Here is a 23,346-nt window from a genome sequence, read left to right as displayed (position 1 = left end):
GTGAGGTAGAGCTTGCTTGAGACTTAATGGAAAGAGTTATTCCTGTTCTGTCAGTGCCCAGAATGGTCCATCTGTGTACATAACACCTCAGGTAGATGCCAGCTAACAAAGATGGACAGTGTATTAACATCTTAGGTGTTCTTGTAGGTGTGAATCAAACGGGCCAGGTAATGAGTGTATGATGGGATCTGGAGAGCATTGCCAGACTCCATGGTTGATAAGCTCAGGTGGAAAGCACATGGGGCAGGGGTGTCCTTGAGTAGTTAACATCATTGGAGGTCTGTGTTATTGCTGGAACTCAAGACCAGGCATCTTTCAAGGAAAAAAAAAAGGTTATAGTATATAGTTTCCTTTAAAGAGTAGGTTTAAAAGGAAGAAGATTATAATCCTACAGTTTAAGAGTATGACTTTACCTCTCTTACTACTAAAACACCTGTGCATTTACATATACTTGAAAAATCTTGCAGTTATTTTGGGTGAGGAGCAGAGCTGTTGAATATAAGAGTATTACTTCTGTACTGATATCACAAAACCTGTTTTTTTGATGTACTCTGGGGCTTTACACATCAGAACATAATCATGAACCTGGCTTTTGGACTGAGGCCACTTCTTGAAACATCCAGGAGTGCTGAATACTCTACACCCTTAATCTCACCCATGGCCAGGAACAGGGAGTAGTGCATCAAACTGAGTTATTTGTTGGAATTGCTGTGGTGTGGGGGTTGGGTGACATCCTCTCATATGACAGTGGGGAAGAGACAGAACAGCCCTTGGCAGCTAGAAAAAATTGCTAACTACATTGAGATTGGGTGGATTTTGGACTTGCAGGAAATTTATTCTTAAGAAGTTGTTATTTTCATTTAGCTTCCTCTCCAGGCACCTGATGTTTTTTGGTACATCTTGTCCTGCCCCAAGTTAATGGCATCATCAGCTGGGAATGCTTGTTCCCTGCAGCTCCCCTCCTGTTGATTTGAAGGCAGCAGTGGCTGTCTGGATGTGTTGTGGCTTTGGGGGCAAAAGGTGTGGGAGAGGAATGCTGGCCTTTTTGTATAATTATTATTATCATCATCATTATTATCATCATCATCTGCGCACAGTTTTGTTTACAAAAAGAAGAGCTGTTCTTTAATTTAGAAATGACAGAAATAAATTACTTTAAAAGGATGTTTAGGGAATAAGAAGGCATATTTGTGGCAAGCTATTCTGAAAACGTTATCCAGTAAATGGTTAAATTATACTCTTGTTTCCTGGCTGTAGTTTTTACAAAATTGGTGAGTCAAACAATTGTCAGTAATATTTTTGTTCTCTTAAATTTTTTTCTCACCCTGTAGGAACTACATGCATCCATCTAGATTACATCTGAATGACAAAAATACTTAGGTAGCAGGAGGAGGAAGACTGTTGCCTTTACGTAGAATTATCTGTCAGTAACTGTTTATTAAGTGCATCTGTCATGTCTTATTCTGGATTTGTGTTTCTAGTGCCTTAACTGGTAATTCATTTTTGATACCTGATGACGTTAATAATTTTAATGTTATTCTCATTCAGCAGTCTGTGTAACTGATGTGGGTCTTAAGTTCAGGAAGAGCAGAAGTACACTGAGCCCCTCATACAGATCATCAATAAAGATTTTAAAAAGGACTGGCTTCAGCACTGAACCCCAAGGAACATCACTTGTTACCAGTGACCAGCTGGATTAATTCCATTCACCACCACTTCTGGAGCCCAGTCATCCAGACAGTTTTGTACCCAGCCAAGAGTATAGACCTATCCAAGCCGTGGATAGCCAGTTTTTCCCAGAAAATGCTGTGGGAAATGATGTCAAAGACTCTACTGAAGTCTGTGTAGACAATACCACAGCTTTTCGCTCATTTACTAAGGTGGTCACTGTCACAGAAGGAGCTCAGATTGGTCAAGCAGAACCTGCCTTTTCTAAATCCATGCTGGCTGGGCCTGATCTCCCAGTTGTCCTGTATATGCCATGTGATTTCCTTCAAGAAGAGCTGCTCTGTGACCTTTCCTGGCATGAGTTTAGGCAAAAAGGTTTGCCCAGATGCTCCTTGCAGCACTCCATGGAGATGGACATCACATTTGGTGACCTGCAGTCAGCTGGGACCTCTCCAGTTAGCTAGGACTGCTGGTGTTTGGTGGAAAGTGGCTCAGTGAGCACTTCCACCAGCTCCCTCACTACCCTTTGGTGGATCCCATGCAGCCCCACAGACTTTTGTGTGTCTGGGTAATGTAATAGGACACTGACCAATTTCCCCCTGGATTACGGAGGCTTAATTCTGCTCCCCATCCCTGTCTTCTAGCTCAGCGGGCTGGGTTCCTGGAGAACAACTGGTCTTATTATTCAAGGCTGAGGCAAAGAAGACATATTAAGGACCTTAGTCTTTTCTTCATTCTTCACCACTGTGTTTCTCCCCACATCCAGTAGAGGCTTAAGATTCTCTCCTTTGGTTGTTAATGTATTTGTAGAAACACTTATTTTTTTCTTTTATGGCACTGGCCCAATTAAGTTCTAGCTGGGCTTTGGTGTTTCTGATTTTCTCCCTGTATAACTTCATGACATCCCTGCAGTCCTCCTGAGTTTCCTGCTCCTTCTGCAAAAGGTCATAAACTCTTTTTCTGAGTTCCAGTCAAAGCTGTCTATTCAGTCAGGCTGGTCTTCTTCCCTGACAGCTCAGTTTTCACCTTGTCACAGAATCACAGAATATTCTGAGTTGGAAGGGGCCACAAGGATCATCAAGTCCAGGTCTTAAGAGAATGCTCTGTACAGGGATCAATCCCCCAACTGGTGTATATTAACATCGTGCTCTGACCAGCTGAGCTGATCTGAGCAGCTGCCTATGGAGGGGGCCTCTCCTGCCCTTTCAAGATTTCTTTCCTGAAGAATGGCTTGAGCAACTATTTCATTAGGAAGGGCAATTAAATGAAGGCAATAGCTTCAAGTGCTTGATTAACCTGGACGTTTAAGTGGCTTTGTTTTGGAGGCAGAAAATCAAGCAGCGGGCTCTGGAAGGACATGGTTGAAGTCTGCTGGAACTGGGGACTTTCTCCTGTATCTTGAGACTGGAGTGCTTCTATTACAGCATGTTTGTGTGTGGTTTAGTTTCACTGTGTAAATTCTAGAGGTTAAAGCTCTATGGATGTTGTGCTGGTATAGCAGGGACAGAATGTGGGTGACTCTTGCCCAAGGGCTGAGCCAGGAACAACAGGCTGGCCTGGTACTGGGGCATCCCTGCCTGCACCACCACCACGTTCTTCTTGTCAGTCTCTTCTGAGGTGCGGCTACACCCTGAAAGGCACGAATGAGAACCAAAAATGCAACAAAACCAGTTTCAGAGAAGCTTTAAGTTGTATACCAGGGCTCTTACAAGGTAGCTGAGACTCGGCCGTCAGATCAATCTTTTATCTTCCATGTATTTTCAGATTTTTCAGACATTTTGATTAGCAAGTAAGAATGTTCTTGGTTTCTTCCAGTCTAATGAGCAGATGTCTTTTCATTATTAGAGATTGTTTGAAGACATTTTTCAGAAAGGTTGTGTTTCACAAGAATCAGCAAAATTAATGCATTCAGAGCTTTGTCAAGTCCTGGTGCTTGGTAGCAGTCATGTTGATCCATTGGAAAGTATTCAGACAGAAATGTTAAGTGGACCACCAAATACCCATGAGTCTTTACCCCTTGGTACATGAGTACATGTGCTGCAGGGCTTCCCTGTACTGCCTGGCTCTCTTGGGCAAAGATTGGTGGGCTAGAGATGCATGATGGATTCTCTCACATTCTGCAGTGCTCTTTGCTCCAGGTGAAAATGTGTGGTCAGCTGCGTGTCGATGACTCATAATCAAATTGAAAAGGTATGAAATGGATGCCCCACAGAGCAGGACCTATACAGCCCTGCATTCAGCCATGTCCTGAGCAAGTGTGTGCTGCATGACCTTCTAACATGTCTTTTGCCACAATGGGCCTGTTTCTGCTCCCTGATTACTGTGTTCTGAGAAGCGTAGCCAGGTCTTGGTTTGAGTAGTTTTTCATGCTCGTTTGTGTATTGTCACTCCTTACAAGTTCTCTTTGTGGTACATTGAGCTGGATCTGTTGCTGCAGTTGGGGCTCAGTTTTTGCACTTGCAGTGCTACTGCCTTTCTTGTTCTCTAGAGCTCTTTGCAGCTTGTTTTAGAGGCTGGCATGATCTGTGAACTTTCAGGTGACTCAGCAATATATGAGTGACCTTGGAGTGGGTGAGACACTGGTGTGGCACTGCCACTTCGTGTTTGACTGCATGTTCCATTGTTCCCTTTTCTCCTGACCCCTTCCAGATGTGATGGAGCATCCCTAACAAAGCTGTTACTAGGGGCTCCCAGATTGACATTCATAGCACAGCAAACTACAAGAATTCAGGACTTTGTTCAGGGTTCAGGTATTGTCTACAGGTAAAAAAAAAGCTGTGGCTGCTGTAGCTCTTAAAATCTTAAGATTTCTGGGTAACATAAGGTTTTTTAATGTTAAGATACTTCCCTTAAAGATAGGACAAGAATCCTCTGCTGGCTTAACTTTTGGCCAGTTTTACTTCCTACTAGGGTACCAAAATGTTGCTAACTTTTGTCTTCCCTCCTGTCCTTTTGTTGCAGGTCTTGATGATTGCCTGCAGCAATACATAAAGAACTTCGAGAGAGAGAAGATTAGTGGTGACCAACTATTACGAATTACTCATCAGGAACTGGAAGATCTTGGAGTCACAAGAATTGGCCATCAGGAACTTATCTTGGAAGCAGTAGACTTGCTCTGTGCACTGGTAAACTTTTGGGGCAAATGGGGAGGGGTGAACAGTGTTTGCATATTCACACTTTCAAAATGTTGTTTCAAATTTGTCAAATTGTTCGTCCTAAAGACTTATCTAAGCAGCACAACAAACTCCTGATTTGTAATGTATGAACAGTTTAGCATTTTAAACAAGGGGCAAGATAAAGGGAAAAATCTACTGATAGAATGATGTTTGTTAAATAAACTGGTATCAGAGATTTAGGGCTAACCTGTCTTTATTGAATAAAAGTTTATCTGAAATCACAAAGAAACTAGACTGTTTGGTTTGGAATGTAAAATAGTCATATATGTGAATGGAGTGTTGGTTGCCCTTTACAAACAAAATGTTCTGATATTTACCATGTCATTCTTCACTGGTCCTTTCATGCAAATTATGTTTTAGATGATTTTTGAGCCTGATGAAACAGAGCTGCTTGTATTTCACAGTAGAAAGGATTAAATACTGAAATAATTATCTTATATATAAGGAATATATAAATTTTTGATGGAGCGTGCAGAAGGATTTTGGCAATGGTCTTTTCAGTCAGGTCATGTCGTGCATAACTAGGATTATCTGCTCAGTGAGGGGTGTGGTGCTGACTTCACCCTCCTTATGAACTTCCAGTGTGTGTCTGTAAAGATTAGTAATAGATTGGGCACATGGCATTCTCCACTGCAGAAAGGATTGTGAATAGCTCTGTTAAGATGTACTTCACTGCCTAAGGTGGTGTTTTGTGGGTTTTTAGTACATACTGTTTTTCAAGCCTTAGAAGGAGCTTTTAAGAAAGCTGAATCCTGGGAGAGGCAATCAAAGACGGTCGGCTGAAAGGCTCTTCAGCAGGGCTTGTCGGTTTTCCATATGCAGCAGCTTTTCTGAATACCCCAAAAATTGCACCAACAATTGTGAAGCATAATAAGAAAAAGAGAGAATGAAAAAAATAAAACATACCCAAAAAAAAGTTTAAAAAAGGAAGAAAGCTTTTCATGGAGGAAAACATTTGATTTTAAACAGAGATTATCTTCTGTAGGATACTGTTTCTAGTAACATTGCAATGAGTCAGTGCAATAAGTTAACTCCTCAATTTGTTTTTTAAATAAGGAAGTTGCAGTCTTAAAAAAAAGCTACTGATATCGAAGGGGACATAAAGAGAATTATTCAGAGATAAGAATAATATAAGAGATAAGAAAAGTACTTTTCTTGTCAGATGGTGTAAAAGAAAACAAGAAAGTAAATACTTCAGTTAACTGAGAAAAGATAGTCTAAGTTATGGGCAACACCAATGAACGTTTTTCCCAGTCACACAGAGAAACAGATTGTGTCTCTTTGAAAAATAAATTACTTTTATGGAAAAAAAACCCCTTGTTTATTAGCTGAAATTTATTTTCCTTTTGGTATGTAATTACAGATAAAATCTTCAGATAAACAAACACAACTTATCTTTGTAGCTTCTTTATCTTAGGCAAAAGTATATGGAATTAAGTTGAATATAAAATAAAGAATTTCTAGCAAAGACTAACACTGCATCTTAAATGCATGCAGCAAGTCTCTCCCTTCCTGGTTCTTGTTGCACATATAGTATTGTCTGCTTTTCTGAGTTTGTCTTAAAGCAAATTGCTAAAACACATTGCTAAAACACAGTGGCATGAGTTCAGATTGTAGCTTCTAGTTTAGGATGAGGTTTTTATAGTCTCACAATTGGCTCCCAATGGCTCCTTGGGGATACAAATTTTATTGTTATATTGATTTTAGTTAACTTAATTTGAATTTATTGTTCACCAATCAGATAAACCTCTTGGAAAATTTAATTCAGAGGCAATCCTTTTGGCTGGACTGGTCCTATATTTACAGGCTTTTCTTTTTTTATTCCATCCATGAGTGTCTAGCCTGAGTACGGCTTGCCTTTTCTTCTGATTTGACTTTAATATTAGCTGTATTGTTTAGGAGAACATTAAGCCTGTGACTCTCTGATGCAGGTTAACTGCTAATTCAGATAGTGGCTATGCAAGGTGGTTTTTTTAATTATCTGAGGTTTGTTTTCTATTTTACTGGAGTTTGACAGAGATTTCATGATAGAACTTAGCATGAGTTACAAATATATGCTCCAAATGACTTAACATCTCTTTGGATGCTGGACATCATGGTGGCATGATGGGCTATGAATAGTAAATTATGCCTTGCAAGCTTAACCCCTGATTGATTTAAAGGTAATTAAAAATAAAAAACAAACGAAAGTATTGTTGCTTCTTTTTTTTCCCCCTTTCTTTCTGAGTTAGTGAGTGACCACCTAAACAGGTTTTGGCGTTGAGGACAACTGGGAGGACAGAATCCCTACTACTGTTCATCCCTGTTCCCACTCTACAGGGGAGAGTTTTCCAACACAGAGTTGCTGTCACTTGGGAAAGCTTCTGCAATGTTGATTGCTGATGTTCTTTATTTCTGCCACCCCTTCCCAGTATTTTTTGGGGGCAAACTTCTGCTTGCAGTTCCCTGGCAGCTGTGGGTATGGCAGACAGCAAACCAGCTGCTTTGTGTAGTGTGCCTATAGTTCATGGGGCTACATTTTCTTACCGGGGGAAGGTGGAGAGTGAACAAGCATTTCTGGCTGATATGGAGAGTGCAAGCGACCCACGAGTGGGGGCTGTTGAACTGTGCTAAACACACAAACTGGCACAGTAATAGTTGGGAACCAGTTATGATAACACTATTTAAAGGATGTTCTTCATGGGTTTTTGACAGAAGGTTGGTGGGTGGCTGGCTATGGTCTCTCACATTATTTGCCTCCTGTCATCATCACTTGCAACAAATGGATCCTCCAGTGTTTGTGCGCTGATCAGAGGACAAATGGTGGCCTGTGCTATCCATCTTTAGTAGAGTCTCTCTTGGCTGCCAGCCTGCCAAACTGTGTGCCCTTCACAACAGAGCAAGCATTCAGGGGGTGAGATTCACAGGTTTTCTCTTCCTGTGGTGCTTCAGGGAAGGAGGAATAAAGTTTCTGCCCAGCTGCTACTGCTGCTACAGGTCATGCTTGCTGGTAGTGGTGGAGGTGTACATCCTGCATACCATCGCTGGAGCTGCATGTGCTCTGGAAGAGGACAGGCAATCTAACTAATGTATTGTCTCTTCCCTCCCTTCAGACTGTGAAGGTGGGAGCATGTTCAATAGACTATCATGTCTTGATGCAGCTTTGTGTTTTACAAAATCCATATGTCAGAAAGGGCACGATAAAGGAAATGTTCTCTGTGCTTAGAAGAAATAAGTAGTGAGGTCTGTGATGGTATTTTGATGCTGCTAAGAGTTTGTTGCATGTTTTTCAAAGTGAGAAACCTTGAGAAGCCACCATGATGGATAAATGGTGGTGGCATTATTTTATTTCCAGCAAGACAAATCTCCTATTCTTGTCTTTCTGTTTAAATTGGGACATGAAATCATACTGGTGGTGTCAACAGGTAGATTTTTACTTAATGTGGATGGGCATTTTTATTCATACTAACAAAATCACTCAAAATAATTGACATCTCAAAACTGGTTGAAAATGGTAAACTAAGGAACTACATGTGCAGCTCTAGAGATACAGGAGAAACTACTGGGTTGAGTGCCGTGTATTCTCCACTATTTGATGGCCTCAACATCATCCTTTTCAGTATGTGTGTGAGAGTGAAGCTAGTCTTACACTCCTTTTTGTTTAATCATTAACCAAACAACAGTGTAGCAGACTTAATCTACACACAGAATATGAGGAGCCTTGTTTCTTTGAGAGTTGCTTTAAAAACTGAATGTGAACAATGCCAGTAGAAAGTAAATTGAGAAAAAAGGAGATGATACTTACAAAAAGAGAAATGTATAATAAAGAACAAATTACTTAGATAATGCCATCAGATCACTGTACCAGTCATTAGGTTTGGAGCACATCAGGGAATCATGTAGCTCCTGTTATCTGTAACTGGCCTGAAGAAAGCAAAGAAATGCACGTAATTTTTTTTCTATCATCTGTTTGTCAGGAGATGGAGTTTCATTTACCAAAATGAGTATCACCATTTTTTCCCAGAAAACATTACATGCTACCTGGAGAACACAAAGACTGAAGACTGCACAGCCACTGCCCAACATGGCTTCTTCCATTTTTAAGAAATGATCTAGTTTGTCACAATGCCTTGATAAATGAGATGCCACATAGAGATTCCTTTTTTTTTTTCTACTCCTAAATATCATGTTCGTTTTGTTTGCATGAAGATTAAATTAGTTTAATTTGATTTTGCAAATATATTTTAAACAGAGATCTTAAAGTAGGACGTGTTGTTATAAGAATATTTGAAAAGCTTTGAAAATAATTTTTGGATGCTTTGAAGTTTTTCATTAATAAAGAACTTTATGAAGTCCCTGTGAATTTACAAAATAATTCTTTAGGGCATCTTTTGTGAAGAATAGAGCTAGGTTAAAAAACAAAACAGATTTTTCTTTATAGAGCATACTGGTTTCAGTACTAGTTTCATGCTAGCTAGTTAAATCTGCTATGGCTGCACAGGAATTTATTGCATACCATATTTGAATATGTAAAGCTAAAAGATTGCAGCAGATGAAATAGCATTATTATTTTGAAGAGAAAACATTGGTGTGCACTAACAGCATGAAATTACTTATCATTTACCACTAACACAAAACATTTATAATGCTAATGAATGTAAAAAATAGACCTACTTTACCCGTGAATGATTTGATTCCTCTTAAGAATTATGCCTTTTATCTTAATTTCATCTTCCTGCCGTTTCTCACACAGAAATACTTTCCATTGCACTTATCACTAGTCAGATCTTAAAACTGTTTTGTCAGTAACAGTGAATATTAGATTTAATCATTATGATGCTAAATGAGAAAGGCTTAATTTCAGAATGGAGATTTATATGTACTGAAGGTGGACTTTACTGTTAGCATTCTGAATGCTCATAGCAGAAGAATTACTTACCCTTTTCACTATTGCCCTTTGCAAGTTAAAATTCTGCTTATATATCATATATCTTATGCCCTCCTGTCCTCAGTCTGAGCTAACCTAACTGCAGTGCAGGAAATCCTCAAGTCCATCACCAGATCAATAAAGCTAAGGGGATAAAGAGTCTCTGATAGCTCATTTAGATCACATTGAAAATGTGTTAGTAAATATTTTACACAGAACTGCAGTAAACCCTGTGGTGTGCCAAATGCAGTGAATATGTCTTTATGCAAAGCGTGAATATCCTTCTTCCCACCAGCATCAAGAATCAGTTGTGGATTCTAGATGTGTTTTTTTGTTGTTGTTGTTGGTTTGGTTTTTTGGGGTTGTTTTTGGGGGTATTTTCCCTTTTTTTTCCCTTTGGACTGCTTGGAGGTTTGGGCAAATATGAAATACCCTGGTTCATAGAGTAATAGCTTGGCTTGGGTTGGGAGGGACATTTATAAAGCTCTAAACCCCCAGTTAAAAGCAGACTGGATAAAAAGAGCTGCTACAATGCAAAATTATTTTAAAAGGTAGTGTGTTTGTAACAATACTAATTACCTTTGTCAAAAAATATTTTAAACCGCTGATTAGCTTTTAAGACTTATGGAAATGCCTGTAACTGAATATGGAACTAATAGTTCAAATTATGGATAAATAAAGAGTATTTGGCAGGCTAGGGACAAAATTACATGAGAAAGTAAAAAAAACAAAAAAATGTAATGAGCACTTGGTCTTTCAGAGTCTGTTGATTGAATAAGAGAAAGAAGAAGAGTTTGTATAATTGCTCTATTAGTGCTACAAAGTGTGGCCAGGGCTTGGCATTTTGATGTGTTGCTTGATTGTGGTGTAGGAAAAGAAGGGCATTTTTCAAGAAAGGAGATAATTATGTTGACTATGAATCTTTCCTGGGTTCTGCAAGACTAGATGTATCATGCATCTGAGTGTTTTTCTGACTATAAACATTTAGGACAAATATTTATACTCTTTGAAACAGTTTGCCTTTTAATCAGTGTATGTTTAATAATTGCAGTAAATGATAAGTGTTACTTGAGCTGTCTGGGGTTTCTGTCCTTATCTACTTATTCTGTGTTTATGAAACAGATGTGTTAGGATCATGTGTTGTGCACTTCTAAATTACCCCATATGTCAGTGCTATTTGAAGGAGAGATAACCTTAGTGTTGGCATTTCGAGACGCTGGAGGAAGGGCCGTTAGAAATATATGTTGTAGGCAGATCTGATGAGGTATAAAGTTACATAAGGCACCTTCCATATGACAAGCTGTGATATCAGTTGCTAGCAGCTTTGGGCTGGTAAGCTATCTGCCTCATACTTTGTGGGATGTGTTCAGCCAAATGTTTTGGAGAATGAGGTTCAGATCCATTTTGTTTATTTTTGAAATCAACTTCGGAGGCGAAGGGTGGAACTTTTCTTGGTGAATTGTTGCCCACCACAAGTTTTCAGGTGTGGTTTTGAAATGGCTGCCATGTGCTGTGGTATCCATGTGATGCTGTAAATCACATAGATACTATGTAAAAGATAATCAATGGGTGTTCATTTAAAATCTTGCTCACACTTCTCAAGAAATGAGGGCCCTATGAACTTTACTGTTTCCAGATTTCTTGTTTAAAAGCAAATATAAAACATACAGGAAGGATACTCAAGAATTAAGTGAGGAGGATGGAAGCACTGAAAGATAGTGATGAGAAGAATTAAACTCACCTGAGGTGATTTTAAGTCCATTTCTTAGCAGCTGTATGCTATTCTTGCGTAAAACTCCTGTGTTCATCCTGTGAATAAGTAGAAAATGACTTTTTATTGCATTAGACAGAGAACTTATTATTTTATCCTTGTGATAGTTATCCATATTACTGAGATATATCAGATGTAATTGAGAAGTTGCACTTCTTTACACGTAATTTATTACTAAGTACAGCTATCTAGACTAAAATTTGTCTTTTCAAAAGGTTGCCATTTTCTTTTTTAAAATATATTGTTTGTGCTTGTTACAAAAAAATATTTGCCAAATTAAAATAAACCTTCACCTTCTTCAGTTTATACAGTCATGGTTGCCTTCTGCAGAGGAGCAGCAGAAATTAATTGATGTAACCACTGCTATCTGCTCCACTGTCTGGTGAAGATACTGCTTTTATTTTCGTATTGCCCACAAGCACCAGTGTTACAGCAGCATCTTCAGTTCCCATCTTGTGTCTCTTCAGCAGAAGTTAATACTGGTCTCTGCATGCCTTTTGTTCCACATATTTTCCAGCAGTATGGTTTTCATGCCTTTTATTACACAAGGTTTTCAGCTTTCTGGGCTAAAGAGAAGACACAGAGATTTAGAATGGTAGGGAGAGAGGCCATATGCTCATTTCCCTGTCTTGGAGTGTTTGTAAGAGTCAAACAGTGTCACTGAACTTGGATACAGCATTTGTGCTTGGAGATGTAGAGGTGTTCATGGTTACATAAAAGTTGTGATCAAGACAGCTGTTCTAAGGGATTTCTGGATTTGTTAATGAGACTGTGCTTATGTCTGTGTTGCATGTTGTACTGTGTTTAGATCTGAACTTGGCTTATTTAGGTAGCTGAGATGGCCTTGCACTTGTAATGGGCAGTATAAAAAGTCCTGGCATGAACTGAACTGAACTAAACTCCTGGCATCTTCTAGACAGTCTGTCTAAGCCAGCAGAGATTGTTAGCACTGTATGAGTTAGGAACACTTTACTTTTCAACCTGTGCTAACAGTGTCAGATGCATTTCCCTTCCAACACGAATCAATTGAATTTAACACAGGAAAGAGACGAGGTCTAAATTTTTATTATTTTTTTTTTAATTGAGGGAAGCAGGGAACACAACTTCTGAACATTGATCAAGCTAGTTAAAGAAAATTTTGCTTTCCTTCCACATTTGTCCACATTTGTGAACTCTCTTCCTACCTTTGGGGTGCTGGTGCAGGGATGGGCTGGCAGAGGGACCAGGTTGGCTCTTCTCACAAAAATACCCAGCAAAACTCATCAGTGGTGATTAGAGCTGCTGCTTGTCAGCAAGTGAAGAAAAGAGCTACAATTCCTCACTCACACTGTCATGTGGAGCCACAGAAAAGTAATTAGCAGGTAAGATGTCTATTAATAGCTCCTACCACCTTTAGTTCAAACACCTGCTGACAAGCTATTACTCTGTGTAGTTCAGCCTCATCAAGTTCTTGTTTTATGATTGCCAGAAGAGACTCCATTGGAGCCATTTCTGTTGGGATAGGGTATCTCTGAGGACACTCCATGGCCTCTCATTGAGGAAGTGGATGCCTAGACTTGTGTCACTTCTCGTAATCTCTACAGGCATGCAGAGATTTCTTTGTGGTTCTTTCAGTGACTGTGAATATATTTTGGCTAATGAAAGCACAACTCATGCTGGTGCTGGCTAAATGCAGACTAGGGGAAAACAAAGAACTGTCTCCTTTGCCTGCAATTATCTTCTTACAGTGCTTGAAAATAAACGCAGTGCATTTCTAAGAAAACTGTATTATTATTAGTATATTATCAAATATAAAGTATGATTAAACTTGGCAGTTTTTATTTAAGCAAGCTTTTCCCAGTATTAGAACACACAGCTCTAGTTGCTTTTAATATGAGCCAGAAATATTAGTGATAAACAAAGTGAGGATTTTGTTAGCTTGGCTGCTGTTTTAAGATCCTTCTACTTAAAGGCTTCAATAAGCACTGCTGCCTCAAAATATATTTTGCCTGAAATTTATCTCTGTATTTTCCATCTCTGGCTTTATCGGTATGATTATATATGTATGATAAGGGGGAGGCTTTACCGAAGTCAGTGTAAGACTGAATTTACCTGTGGTTTAAGCTCAGTGTTTTATATAGAACACAGAGAGACACACACACACACACATTTGATGAATATGTGTGAAAATAGGCTTTGAATCTGTTAATGCTCCCTCTTCCTTCCCTCATATGTGCTGGTGAGAAAAGGCCTCTAAAAAAGAATGTGGCTGTAGGTGGCCATCACTTAGATATTAAGAGGAAGCAACTAAGGTTTTGTAGCTGATTTTCTAAAAAAGCGTGTACATAAATGCAGCCTATTTTACTGTTGTAGGAAAATAAATTGAGTGTTGCTTTGCTTGGTCTGCAGTGCTCAATACTGCAGATATTATTTTCTTCTGGTGCTTTGCTTTCTGGTGGTGCTGGAGGTCTGTGCACTGCCTGCCAGGGCTCCCGCTGGGGTGGGCATGGAGCGCCTGCACAGGCTGGGAACCAGCCCCTGCCTGGCTGAGCAGATGAGGTACAGACAAGGTGACAAAGAGGACATGGCAAAAGAGGGGGAGTTGAAATGCACTGAGGTTGTTGAGGACCATTGGGATCCAGCCTTGGCCTCGGCGTGGTCTCCCCCGGCTGTGGGCCCTGTGTGGGGCATGGCTGGTGTGACAAGAAGGTGCCTGGACTTGTATGGCACCTTCCCCACACACTCTCTGCTCGCCCACCTTAGTTTTATATTTGGGTAGTCAGACTTGGCTCCTTAGGAACAGCCTGCTGAATTAAGAAATTCAGTATTTCAGTGTATCAGGAAGAGGGCAGCCCTGTGGCTGGCCTGCAGCCTGTGCTTGTACCCCCACGTTTGGGGGTGTGAATGCCATGTTGTTGGGGCTGGCTGTGGTGGGCTTTGCTTTGGCTGGTCTTTAAGACATTTTTGGTGATCTATCATTCATCCAGAATATCTTCCATTTGTTTCTTCCTCCATTAATTTTGCCTAAATGAGTTAGATGTTCAAGAAGCAGGATGAAGTAACACCAAACCTATTATCTTTTTCAAACTTACTCCTACTCACTCCTCCATCCTCATTGTGCTCCCTCAGCCAGACCAACCACAGAAAGCTGGAGAAAAAAAATCTGATGTTCATCTGATGTTTATCTCTTTACATTGGACTGATATAATAAGTTATTAGTTATGAGCGATCCAGCTGCATAATAAAGTACATTTTACTTTTCAATCCCAGTTAATTGTTTTCATCCTTTAATTTTTATTTATAACCTAATGCTATGTGTTGTATAATGGCTTTTAAATATTTATGTAGTGGAAAAGTCACTGCCCAAGCTTCCAATTTGGACTTGCAATTGGGACTGAATGTGGTGGCAAGGGATGGCATCTGTGTAGTTGAGAAACATGCCTGCAAAGCCTTCCTTGCCCAAGATAGAGATGTTCACAGAAGTTCCCCTAATGCTTTATAAAGTGCAACCTTAGTATGTGGTCAGTACCCCGTAGGGCTGAGTTCCAAAGTGCATTCTCTGCTGTGGAAGGATGGTTGTTGGTTGGTCCTTCACAAAGTGTATTCAGTTTACAGGCACACACAGCTGGCTGGGAGATGGCAGATGAGCTGTGTGCTGTAGGCTCTCCTTTCCATCGTGAGCCCCCATTGATGTGGGAGTGGATGTTGGGAAGGGCTGGGGGTGCACTGGGAATGGCTTCAGTATAACGTTCCTGCAGTGCCTGTGTAGTAAAAGAGGATTAAATTCATTTAGTAGATGGTTTGGATTGGAAGCACAGCAATTGCTGTAAATAATCAGCACCTCACACCCTGTCCCTCCAGTTCCTATAGAAAAAAGACTAAGGTAAACAAGCTCCAGCAGCTTTAAATTTGCATTGACAAGCATATCCCTTCTCCCATCTCTCCTTGTGGACAGATCAGCATGGGAAGCAAACCCAGGGGCATGGGAGGAGAGCTGGGGAGGTCACAGAGTGTCATTAGGAAGTAGATTTTTCTGTGTGCATCTGAGGGGCTTTGTGCATTCTACTTCATTTTTTGTGGTAGGAAAAGTTTGTGTTCTGTAATGAGTAGCCCATTCCATTGTCAACTGGACAGGTTGTCAGCACCCCATGCTATCACCCTGTGATGTGGCCAAAGTGAGAACCTTCAAAATTCCAGAATTCCTCCCTTAAACTCAGGTCTGTGCAATTGCTTATTCCTTTGCAAAGGCAATTAAGTCCTTTTTGTAATAACCTGCTCTAGTGAAAGGTGTCTGTGCACATGGCAGAGATGTTAGAATGAGATGATCTTGAAGGTCCCTTCCAACCCACACCATTCTATGGTTCTGGTGACCTACTGGCAGTGATGCACAGCTTTGAAAAACAATTTTCCAGACTAGTTTTTTTTCTTTGAGATGTTTTTCTCAGTACACTTAGAACAAGCTAAAGGATCACTCATGACTTTGCTCTTCTTTTGTTCTCTTTTCATGCACTTCAGAAACAGAACATTCTATACATTTAAAAACTACTGAGTGGGTGTACTTCTGCCTTAATTATTAGGAATGGTTAAATTTTGAAGTAGAAGATCAGTCTTGCTGTTCTTGGTTCTTCCTGTTCATCTGTAAAGCTAACTTTATTCTCTTTTTCTTATTTTTTTTTTTTTTTCAATGCAGAACTATGGTTTGGAAACAGAAAATCTAAAAACCCTTTCTCACAAACTGAATGCATCTGCCAAAAATCTGCAGAACTTTATTACTGGGAGGAGGAGGAGTGGTCACTATGATGGAAGGACCAGTCGCAAATTACCGAACGATTTTCTGACATCAGTAGTGGATCTGATTGGAGCAGCTAAAAGTCTTCTGGCTTGGTTGGACAGGTAAAATCTCCCAAATATCTCACAGGTAACCAGATCATGCACATGAACAAGCTCCAACTTCTTTACAAAATGTAACATAGGCATTGAATGGAAGCAGAATTCATTCACATGTTCGAAGAGGATGTTAGTTCCAATTCTTGGTTTTTTTATGTCAGCATGCAATTCACATTAGCATTTCAATACAATACCTCCAAATGCACTATGACCCTACACATATATACAGTAAAGCAACAGGATGACATCATTAAGTTATATATGTATTTTTTAGTAATATAAAGCAGCAATTTAACCTACATAAATCCGCTTTCATACTATCAAATTCACAAAACTGATCATACTTTTCATTACATGGGTGTCAACATATAATTCCAGAGCGTGTGTGTGTGTACAAATGTGCATGTTGTGTTTTAGGTTTTTTAAACAGCAGTGAAATAACTCTGATTTTCTAGAGGTACTGTTCTACACTTCTACCTCTATTATCTTGGAGGTATGTAGGACCAGGACTAAAGTGCTCCACTTGCTACGTTTGTAGTGACTTTTTCTAAGTATAACAAGAGTAATATGCAGGTATTTAAGATGATCATTGTAATTCCTAAAGTGGTTGAAATTAGTCTATCTGTATGTCTTTATATAATGCATCACAATGAATTATCGTCAGAGAAAATAAAATGCTTACCTTGATTTAAAGGTGTATCTTATTTTGTTCCAGCAGCTGAAGTTTTGTTCAGAGTATGATCTTCATGTAACTTTTCAAATCCAATAGAATTATTTGGTTTTACTGCTATGTGTTTTGTGTTTCATTTTTCTGGGGAGAACTGGCTTCTCTCCCATAAATTATTTCCATATGAATGGTTTAGGTGAGGCCTGAATCTTTCCTATTCCTTAAGCCAGACTCCAGGCTCTTCGTTTTGTTTAGGAGATTGCAGCTACGATTGCTGCTTCTTCTCTACTCCTTCTCTAGCCTTTCCCCAAGTTTGAAACCCAGAGTACCTAAAGTTGGCTCCTAAATTTCTCTTTAGATTTTTATCATTAGGTATGTAGAGAAGTAGTGCAGTCTTATGGACAGAGTTTGGTATTTAGACTTGAAAAAATGGGAGTATATTTTTAGCTCTGTCTCTAACCTGTTAGTACTTGGAATACCTGTAGGCTTCACTTTTTCGCCCTGCAAAATCTATTATATTGAGAGATTGGCAGAGAGAAACATATCATACTGTGCTTTAAAACAGAAAGAGCAGTAGAAAAACATGTTATTTTGCATAGACGGGTCAGTTTTTGCCACTTATTTCTATTTAGAAATAATCTTGTTTGGTTTCTCATTGGAGCTGTGGTCATGATTAAAGACTGTTTGCAGTAAGTCAAAGTTCTTTTTGGGTTTTGGTTGTTCATTTTTTAATAGTCTGCTATTCAAAAGTAAATTTCATATATATGTATACACATATTTAACACATTGAAGAACAATGTGTTTTCTGCAACTTAATATGAATTTAATAATTGAAGTTCAGGAAGAAGGTAGTTATTAATTCTAGAAAACATCTTCATCACAGGACTGGTGTGTCACTGTAGTATTGTGCACTGCATGTACTTTTGCATTTAGCTGAAGTGAAGTGACAGCTGATTAGACCCAGGAATTCCAAGAAGTTAAAAATGAGGGTAATTATGGTGCTATCACGCTTTCAGCAATGCTGTCTTGAGTGTCCAAAGAAAGCTTCAGATTTCTAGGAAAGTCCTTTTGAAGATCTAAACACCTGGTTCTAAGAAATGTTTTCTAAAACATTTTAAGACTTTTCTGATTTATGAGTGTCTGAGTATTTTGGTAAAGCTTGTTCTTACTTATTTGTGAAGACTCCAAATAAGGATAAAGGTAGGTCAATAAGTGCATTTTTCTCAGGAAGAGGGAACATCTAGCGATTAATATGATTCTGCTTCTTGTATACCTTCTAAGAAAGTATTGGTGCCACTAGGGGGAGATAAAAAGATTTTAAAAATTGGTTAGTAAAAGTAATGAACATAGATTTAATTCTGTTACTATCAAATTCTGGACCTCAAATCTTAGTTGTTTGGTTCTTTTCTAGTACCAGTTCCATCTCTGGGTTGTGAGAGGGGAGAGCAAACCATTAGGTTGAAGTGGCTCTTAGTGTTGTCCACCCCATTGTTAGAGCGCTGCTTGGCTGCCCCTATGCAGTGGTTTTTGAGGTCACATCTGGGAAAAGCAGCTAGCAGCAGCTCCAGCTTGCATAGACAGGCAATGATGTGGGTCTTACACATAGGGAATGGTGACAGCTTGTGTTTCACTTGTTGCTGTAGTAAGTGCTCTGTTCCTGAGGTTTCTGTGGGACACTTTAAGGCTTAAAGGACTTTGTTAGGCCTGGCACAATTATCTAAATGAGTGTGAGAGTTGTGATTTGCTGAGTTACTTTCACTGTAGTCTCGCAGTGCTACTGTACAGGGCTGATTCCCTTTCTTCCCTTTCTTCCAGGTCTTTGCCTGGAGCAGTCCTACTTCCAGATGTATGTCAGAAATAGAGTTTTACTGAAAATTAGGGTAGCTTTTCTTGCCAGGCTTTAAAAGTCTTTTGGTATAGTTTATAGTTTATGAGCTGGAAAAGTTAGCAGAGAATTCTATTTTCAAAAGAAGTTGCCTGACAATTTTGAGGAGCATGAAATAACTCTCCAATAACATGCGGTAAGGAAACTGTCATCACGCTGATACATTTGAGTCTAATTTTAACTTCCTGTTACTTTCTCAGCCCACAAAATGTATCCTCTTTCAGGAGACTTCATAGCTTTTGTTTTATACTTTCTCCCTAGTCTTAAAATTCTTCCAAGCAAATTTTCTGACAAGATTGGTACCTTCTTGAAAAACCATGAGGCTTTTGTGAAATGGTGATGCGTTTCTACTTGACACTTAACGTAATTTAGACAGATGGAAACCCGCACTTCAGGCTATAGCAACAAACTACTTACCTGATGTTCAAAGCAACTTGGCATTGAAATATCTCCTGTGATACTTCTCAGGAATTACAGTCAATCAGGTCTTCTAGACTTCCAGTTAAATCACTGGTGTTCTGTTCAGCCTTTATTCCTGTAATTCATGAAAATTGTATTCTTTGGAATAGTAATATACGTCACCTTTTTTTATCCTTCTTTTTCTCTGATGTGTCAGATTCCTGGAAATTCTTCTGCCTTCTATAGGGTTGATCCATTCCATCATGGTGAAAAATATTTTAAAATGAGTAATTAAATTAGGATTACTTTCTTAAATTTGCCACTGTGGATTTGCACTAAGAATGTGTTGCAATTTTGTGGCATAAAGCTGTTTCTAACCTCTTACAAGTATTTTTTTTCTGTGCACTAGTATGTCTAGTAGTATCTTCACATTTAATTTAAATTGAAATTAGGCATATTTATTTCTGTTAATCCTGGTTAAGGTTTCATTCTTAGAGCACACATTTACAATCCATCTGAAAAGCACTTTGTAACTGCCTTTGCCATTTCTGAATTATGGATACATTATCCATCCATGGCTTTCATGATCTAAAAGTAATATGAACACCTCAAGAATTTTGAGAGCAGAAGCTACTTTCTTTCCATCTTTAACAAAATTTTGTTAGGATCTCACCATGTTACTTGCATTTTCAATTACACTAGTGAAAACTTGTCAGTTGTTGTCTAGAGGCAAGCATAAACTGGAAAGCAATGATATCACAGGGATCCCAGAAAGTTCTTCTGAGCCCCAAGTTTAGAGCATTTACCAGTGCTTATAAGGAGCTTTCTTTCTGGTTAGGACACAGCCAGGTCTTGTACTGTACTCCCAGCTCATTCCTTTTCTACTGATTTGCTGATTCCTGTTGGTTGCAGTACTGAAATTGAGATGAGTCCATTCCTGAATGAAGGGTGCTCAGATTCATCCAATACATTTTCTCCCAGATCTTAGCAGACCACTTGGCAGGCAGACAGAAGGTTGGATCTTCTTTGAAAGTTGGTGCAACTTTGAGTGTTGAGTTTGTCTCCTAATGAGTCAGAAGCTGCTGCAAAGTGAAGACAGCCTTGGGAGCAAAAGGATTTTCCGAATCCTTTGAGCACCTCATTGTTCCTCTTCAAGTCACATGATTTTCTTTCATGGGATTTAACAGGTACAGCTCATTAGTCTAGTCTTGACTGGGAAGAACTGTATTGCTCTTTGTGGAAGAGGGAGGATCTTTAGCAAACCTGAACTGAGATGACATTTAATGTCAGCTTCATGTGGTCTCTTGCTTCGCACTTCTCTCCTTGCTCTTCCAGCACAAACTTCTGATGATGTCATCTCCCATGTTGTTCCTGGTTTGATACCTCTTTTGATATCTCTTTATTCACCTCCACCACACTTCTGTTGTCTTTGCTGACCAAAATCCCTGGAAATCTGTATTTTCTGCAGGTTGTGCTAAGAAAAGAATTCTTAGTTGTGCTTCTTGGCTTCTTCCTGCCTAGTCTGGTGTTTGGGCTGTGTTATCTGAAGCAAGGACTCCTTATACCATATATCTTGTGCAGCATCAATAGAATATTTTGGATCTTAACAGTAGGACTAATATCTGCATAAACTATAAATGCAGACTTAGAGAATATGAGTGAGGAAGGATTGGCTGTTTTTAGGGCTTTACGTGAGTCCTCATTAAAGAGACACTAAAATAGTGTGGTTGTTTTCTTTCTTGTAAGAATTTAAGAAAATACAGTCAACTTCCCATGAGATAACTACTACAACGTTTTGTGTCAGTTGTTGTGTCACAGATTTTAATGGTCGTGAATTAGGATTTGTGTTGCACCACTGGATTTTTTTAGTGTACTGTTTGACTCAGCCATCTGTGTAGGCAGAGATTCAATATGTCTTTCACAGCAACTCTTCTGTAGCTCTTGTTTTTCACACTAGCACTATCCCCTTTATGGAAATAAAAAAGTTAAACTGCTGCTGCAGATTACACTGCAGTCTAAGTAGGAGGAACAAAGAGATTTTGTGGAGATAGATTTCTGTACTCAAGACTTTCACTGCTGTGGCCAGAGAAAAGCTAACAGGCTGACAAATGTGCATCAGTGTGATTAACTTACCACTGCTTTCTGGACACATGGTACATGAACAAAATGGAAAAAGAATGTGAACAAAAAACCTAACTGTAAATAGAAATTGTTGGTTATATAAAATATATGGTAAAATTGCTGACAGAAATAACAAAATGTAAAATTTTGCAGTAAAAGGCCTTTTTGGCAAGTCTATGTCTGCTTTTAGGGTCATTCACAGGGTAGTGGGGTGTAATCCTATAAATTCTAAACCTCAGGTAGGCAAATTATGTTGGTATGGGCATAAATTGCTACAATTCTGCGCAGCAGTTGTATCTGTACATAAATCCTATTAAATAAGAGTAAAATCTGTGCCTGAAGTTGAGGACCTTTGAATGCTTCAGTGGCTGACAGCAGAACAGGATCTCCAAGCATTACACCATGGGCTTTTTTTGGTGATGCCTTGATGCATCAGGGAAGTGCAGCCTGCAGTGATGTAAGTGCTCTTGGTTTGTAGCTGAACAATTCTAGGTGTTCAGGTGTAGCACACCCTTTAAGTCTACATTGTATGAAAGTATTGTAGTAGGAGAACACCTTCCCCACTCCAAAATGGATGTCCTTTTCAGCATGGTGACACTCAGTGCATACATTTTCTTCCATTGTAGGTAGAATGTGTTCAGCTGGGTTTCTTTGCCTCATCGTTTTTGTTGAATGAGCCTTGGTGGTGTTTATGGTGTGACTGTTTTGTAAAGAAGTGCATTGTTTGTAACTTCTTACTCACAAAGAAAGCGTTACTGGTTTAGAGTCTCCTTTTTAAGAGACTTCAGTCTCTTATAACAAGTCCTGTTAGCTGTGCTTGGTTATTACTTGTCCTGACAGGGTAAATCTGCTTTACACACAAGATGGTGGGAGTAAACAAATGAAAACCCAAAGAGAAAGAAACAAAAGACTTTAGCAGTTCTTTATTCACCACACCAGTGTTGCACTATCTGTCAACTGGGTTTGAGTCTTAAACCTTTGAATCTTGTTTCCTTTATGCATTTCCCTTTTTGCTGGTTTGAATGGTACCAAACCTGTCAGTAAATGGTGCCTCAGCATGCTATGGTACTTTACTGTATTGTGCTCCTGGAACAGCTGTAAATGTTTAATAGAGCACTCATTTAAAAAATTTCTTTATCCAGTGTGAATTTTACTTCATTCTTCACTGATTCTACATAAAGCAAGTCCATTAGAAATACAAATGAAATGTTTGTTTCATGAAAGCCTGAAACTATGAGTCTTAGATGGCTTAGGCACGGTGAATATACAACAGTATTGTGCATTCAGATTTTTATTTGACCTTAATATGCTGCCTTTCAAGACTGAGTTATATTATTGCTTTGGTTGCATCTCTCTTTGAAACATTTTCGACTATTACGTTTAATCAGAAGGTTCTGAGGATGTTTTTCCTTTGTTAGGATACTAAAATAAGTATGGTGTTGGTTTGAAACCTCTCACAGTGTCTATTTTTATAAAATATCTCAGTACTACAACTAGAGATGAAATATGATTACTTTTTGGTTTGGGTTATGTTTTTACTAGTAGTAAAACTACTGCTAAACAGTAGTCTGTATTTGTCCAAATTGCAACTTTTTAAAGTGAAATTGTTATTCCTATGTATTATTTTCCCTTAATGTTGTACGAAGAAGACAGATGAGAAGACTGAAGCGTATGGGGACAAAAATGTTAATAATGTAGAAATACTGAGGGTATGCATTTCTTTCACAAATTTTTAATTGTTTTCAAAGGATTTTTCCTCATGTGCAAACAGTAGTTGTGACTGTTGATAGCTGTTGAATTGTATTATTTCTTAATCCTGTGATGGAATTAGCTGTGCTATGTTAATGTGGCTGGTTTTCCTACGAGTCCTTCAGGGTGTTTTCATTA

The 23,346-nt window shown here is 39.0% G+C and overlaps 1 protein-coding gene across 2 annotated transcripts in view; it reads left to right on the top strand.

Moving 5' to 3' along the window:
* The window catches only part of CNKSR2 (connector enhancer of kinase suppressor of Ras 2), a 207,786-nt gene that overhangs the window by 31,601 nt on the left and 152,839 nt on the right, over positions 1-23,346 (top strand). For both annotated transcript variants that reach the window (XM_058833852.1, XM_058833851.1), the window contains exons 2-3: positions 4,630-4,793; positions 16,191-16,393. In XM_058833852.1, the coding sequence (XP_058689835.1) occupies positions 4,630-4,793; positions 16,191-16,393 (367 nt within the window). The remainder of the gene's footprint in view (positions 1-4,629; positions 4,794-16,190; positions 16,394-23,346) is intronic.

This window comes from Poecile atricapillus, chromosome 1 (genome assembly GCF_030490865.1).
Source record: "Poecile atricapillus isolate bPoeAtr1 chromosome 1, bPoeAtr1.hap1, whole genome shotgun sequence".
NCBI lineage: Eukaryota > Metazoa > Chordata > Aves > Passeriformes > Paridae > Poecile > Poecile atricapillus.
Note: the sequence above shows the minus strand (reverse complement) of the source record. Positions and strands in the feature narration are given on the sequence as shown.